The sequence below is a fragment of the Austrofundulus limnaeus genome, unplaced genomic scaffold (assembly GCF_001266775.1).
Source record: "Austrofundulus limnaeus strain Quisiro unplaced genomic scaffold, Austrofundulus_limnaeus-1.0 Scaffold470, whole genome shotgun sequence".
NCBI lineage: Eukaryota > Metazoa > Chordata > Actinopteri > Cyprinodontiformes > Rivulidae > Austrofundulus > Austrofundulus limnaeus.
In genome coordinates, this window is record NW_013952872.1 from 201,924 (window position 1) to 206,112 (window position 4,189).

The window sequence follows — 4,189 nt, forward strand, 5'->3', positions numbered from 1 at the left end:
TAGAAAATGTTTTATTTTATGTAATATTGCAATAGTTTTTGACATTTTAGCTTTTACATTTTCAATATGAGCTTTCCAATCCAATTTGTAATCAAGTGTCATTCCTAAAAATATAATTTCCTACACTTTCTATTTCAGTATTATTTATCTTCAGTTTTATATCATTTTTATTCCTTTATCACTAAATACAATATATTTAGTTTTATCGTGCTTTAGTAATAGTTTATTTTTGTCACACCAAATCTTTAAAACCTTTAATTCTATTTCCATTATATTCAGAAGCCGTTCCAAACTATTACCAGAGCAACATAATGTAGTATCATCAGCAAATAAGGTGAATGTTAGTAATTTAGATACATTGCAAAGACCATTTTTATAAAATAAAAAAAGTTTTGGACCCAGTACAGACCCTTGTGGTACTCCACAGGTAACATTCAGTAAATTAGAATACACATTATTTATTTGTACATATTGATATCTATGATCCAAATAACTTTTTATCCATGAATGTGCTAATCCTCTCACACCATATCGTTCCAGTTTATTTAACAGTAAGCCATGATCTATGGTATCAAAAGCTTTTTTGAMGTCTATAAACACTCCAACAGTAAACTCCATTTGCTACATCTTCTACTAACTGCATCACTGCYATTGAAGTTGATCTTTTTGCTCTAAACCCATTCTGACAGTCAGATAATACTAAATGTTTTTCCAATGTAAAGAAATTTAGTGGTATTGTTGATCAGGAGGTGATTAAAAATGTTACCAGGGCCTGAACAACTGAACTAAAGCTGTGCTGGATTATTGTAAATCTTTATCTTGGTGTCTGAAAAACTCCACGTATATTTGGAAGAGATCATATTTCTCCAGTTTTAGCTTCTCTCCACTGGCTCCCTGATAAATTCAGAATAGAATTTAAAATATTACTCCTAACATTTAAAGCTCTTAACAACCAAGCTYCATCATATATTAAAGTGTGCTGCTGCCACCTGTTTGGGTGGAGAATTACCAGTAAAAATGATTCTGTCAAACTGCTCTCATAATCAGTAGCACCTATGCAGAACAGGTTACCAGCAGTGGTGGGCACGAGTCCCCTGAAGAGCTACAGTGCTAATTGTGGACCTAAATTTCTCATTTGCTCTTTAGGGTTTTTTCTAAAAAAAATTTTAACTGTGTGCAGATTTGTGCTTTCTAATTTTAAAATCCAGTAGAGCTAAATAAATTATTTCATCAAGTATTGATCAACATTATGCTTAACAGCAGAGGGAGAAAGCTGTCTCAAGTTAATATAATGTAGACCAGGGGGTCACCACACTTTGAGACTAGGAGCTACTTCGAGTAACACGAAGGGCTACTTGATACAAACATAAATTTGCAYGGCTCAACTTTAATTATAGTATAATTTAKAATATATTTACACATGTAAATATTTGACTCCCTGATTAAATCTCAATGTTAAAGTCAAAGAGTTGTGTATGGGAATCTGTAGCGCCGAACACAGTCGTGACCCGGAAGTGACTCATACGAAAACGTTGGTGAGTGAAAATAGAAGTTTACATTTCAATAACTATAAATTATTTATTTYGCTTATAAGAAAACATATATACGATATATTGTCAAACATTTATAACATTTTCTTTTGTTATTTTATTTTTGTGTACCAAAAATACAGAGGGGTGGCGAACCAGCGCCCCCTACTGACCAGCAGCCACTGGCTGTAACTGGAGCCATAACATAATTAGGGAAAAGTTTAAATTCATGCTCTTATTTTGAAGTGTAGATGGTTTCCTGTTCTCCGTGTTTTTGCTTCCCGTCAATCCGTCCTGTACCCAGAATGCATCACTTCAATTCTCCAATAAACAGTTTAAATTACTAATATATCCTACATGCTTTCTGACTGAAGCCCTACCATAACCATAAGAAAATGACCAAGAAGCAGCAGAACTAGCAATCCTCAACAACTGTTTATTTATCACCATGAACCAAAAGTCTGTTTCAACAAATCACCTCCCCAAACTGCAGTGATATGTGCAACACTGTAAAAGTAAAGTGAAATGACTCTAGTCTGCAGTATTACACAAGAGTGGCTCATGTTATCACTGGAATATACTCTGGTGAACTCTGAGTCAATTTTGCTTTTTACTATTAGCTTCTGCTAAGATTTATTGAGAGTAAGTGCTTTAGAACTTGTGCAACTGACTTTTGAATTAGCGCTGCCCACCACTGGTTTAGGGATGGGAYAAATGGCTCTTTAAAGGGATCTGAATCTTGGGGAGCCGTTTGTTTCATAGAGCTGTTCAAAAGAGCCGTTCGATTTTGAACGTATTAAGTTATCACGTAGGGAAATACGGCATCACGTAGCCGTACGTAATGACATAATCCCGTCACGTGGGTGGAACCATGTGATTTGTCAAGCGGAAACCCCCTCCCCCTTCCCATGAGCTTCTGTACTCCACAACTCCGCCTGTTTTCTGTGAAAAAGCAAAGCGGGAGCGATTTAAGTTTGAAAAAAAAAAAGATTATATGAGGAATAAAAGAAATAAAACTACAAATGGCTCGTTACTGCCCGCGATTCGGCTCCTATCGTTTGTTGTAAAGAGCCGTTCAAAAGATTCGGATCATTTGCGAACGTCACATCTCTACACTGGTTACAAGCAAAGCAACGGTAGGGGTAGCCAACAGGGTGGCTGGTATTAAATCCACCCCTGGCTCTGCCATTGGTGGCACCGTGTTTTACAAATAAATTGTGAGATACCTCATCCATTTGTAGTAGAGCCCACATTGATCGGGCTTCTTGTAACGACACTCGTCCATCTTTGTTGCCGTCTGCGACAGAGAGGATCTGGCTGACGAGGGTCGCGAGGTTGGTGTGCTCTCCAAGCTTGAACTGGCAGACAGAGAAGACACGTCAGGCCTTCATCATGGATTTAATSTGATCGGATGTTTTATTACTCAAACACTTCCCACCTTGAGGTGGTTGAAGACCATCTCTTTGAACTTCTCCACTGAGGTGCCTCTGGTAGGCTTGTCGAACATGAGGGCCTCTCTTCGTGGCTCTGGTTCTTCTCCCAGCTCATAGTGCACCACCTTTCCCAGATTGCAGCGGATAATCCCACTTTGCTCTCCCCAGCCTCCTGTGTACACCTGATACAAAGGCAACAATGTCACAAAACCAACAAATAAAAACTAAAACATACAAYTGTAAATGTAAAAGTAGTTACAAAAATATAAAGTAACAGAAAGCACACCTACCTGGTTATTTGTTAGTGTAGACAGACACCTGCCCAGGTAAAGTGTTTCTTTGTCACACAGACTGGCGCAGGCTGAGCCATCAATGATCCCCCTCCTATATTTATCACACTTTGGAGGAAACATGGAAAACCTGATTATTCAGGTTTAGGTAAAAGTAGAAAACATCCTACAAATATTTCAGTTSAGAGGTTTTAAAAATCAGGGTAATAATAAAAAAAAAAAACCTCAGATGAACAACAGAATATAGTAAAGTGGCAATATTTGTTAAAAACTATGAAAAAATACAAACTGTCTGTGTTATGGATTAATTATGTATATCTGTTCTACCTTGACACCGTCCAGTAATCATATCTCATGATAACTAGTTTTGGCTGTTTTAATCTATCGACCCAGACTTCAAGACTCCAGCAATGCATGACCTCTTTTATTCTGATAAGGTGTTTCCAGGCTGACAGTCCTGTTATTGGTTAGGTGGTTACAGTTGTYTAAATGTGATYGGTTGTAAGCATGTTACATGATGTTATACTGTATTATCGGCTGCTCTACGCTGAGGAGCCAGCCACAACTCGACAGACTTAGCYGATTGACTTCTGCTTTGTTGTTGCTCAKATTAAATCATTTGACGACCATACACGCAGACTTTCTGTGCATTTATTCCAACGTGTTTCTGCATTCTTGGTAAATCTTGCCACCACAGTCTGAAAAACTAATACTTTGAAGTGTTTTCTGCAAGACTGTTTCTCACATGGCTGTGGAGRGAAGTGGGCCCACTCCTCTTTAAAACCTTGCTTCAGTTCAGTGAAGTCCCTGCTCCAAGCCTACTATCAACACCTATCTTTGAAGGGATCCTTGATTAGTTGTAACTTTAGACTTTATTTGATAAACATTTATTTTAACTGTAAAATAAAGACTGTAAAAATACTGTAGGATGTTTAGT

At 37.5% G+C, this 4,189-nt stretch overlaps 1 protein-coding gene across 1 annotated transcript in view; it reads right to left on the minus strand.

Moving 5' to 3' along the window:
• Nucleotides 1-4,189, minus strand: part of dipk1aa (divergent protein kinase domain 1Aa) — a 40,696-nt gene that overhangs the window by 1,991 nt on the left and 34,516 nt on the right. Inside the window, exons 3-5 of the mRNA XM_014025359.1 lie at nucleotides 3,253-3,360; nucleotides 2,968-3,144; nucleotides 2,756-2,887 (exon numbers count right to left, since the gene is read on the minus strand). Of these exons, the coding sequence (XP_013880813.1) occupies nucleotides 2,756-2,887; nucleotides 2,968-3,144; nucleotides 3,253-3,360 (417 nt within the window). The remainder of the gene's footprint in view (nucleotides 1-2,755; nucleotides 2,888-2,967; nucleotides 3,145-3,252; nucleotides 3,361-4,189) is intronic.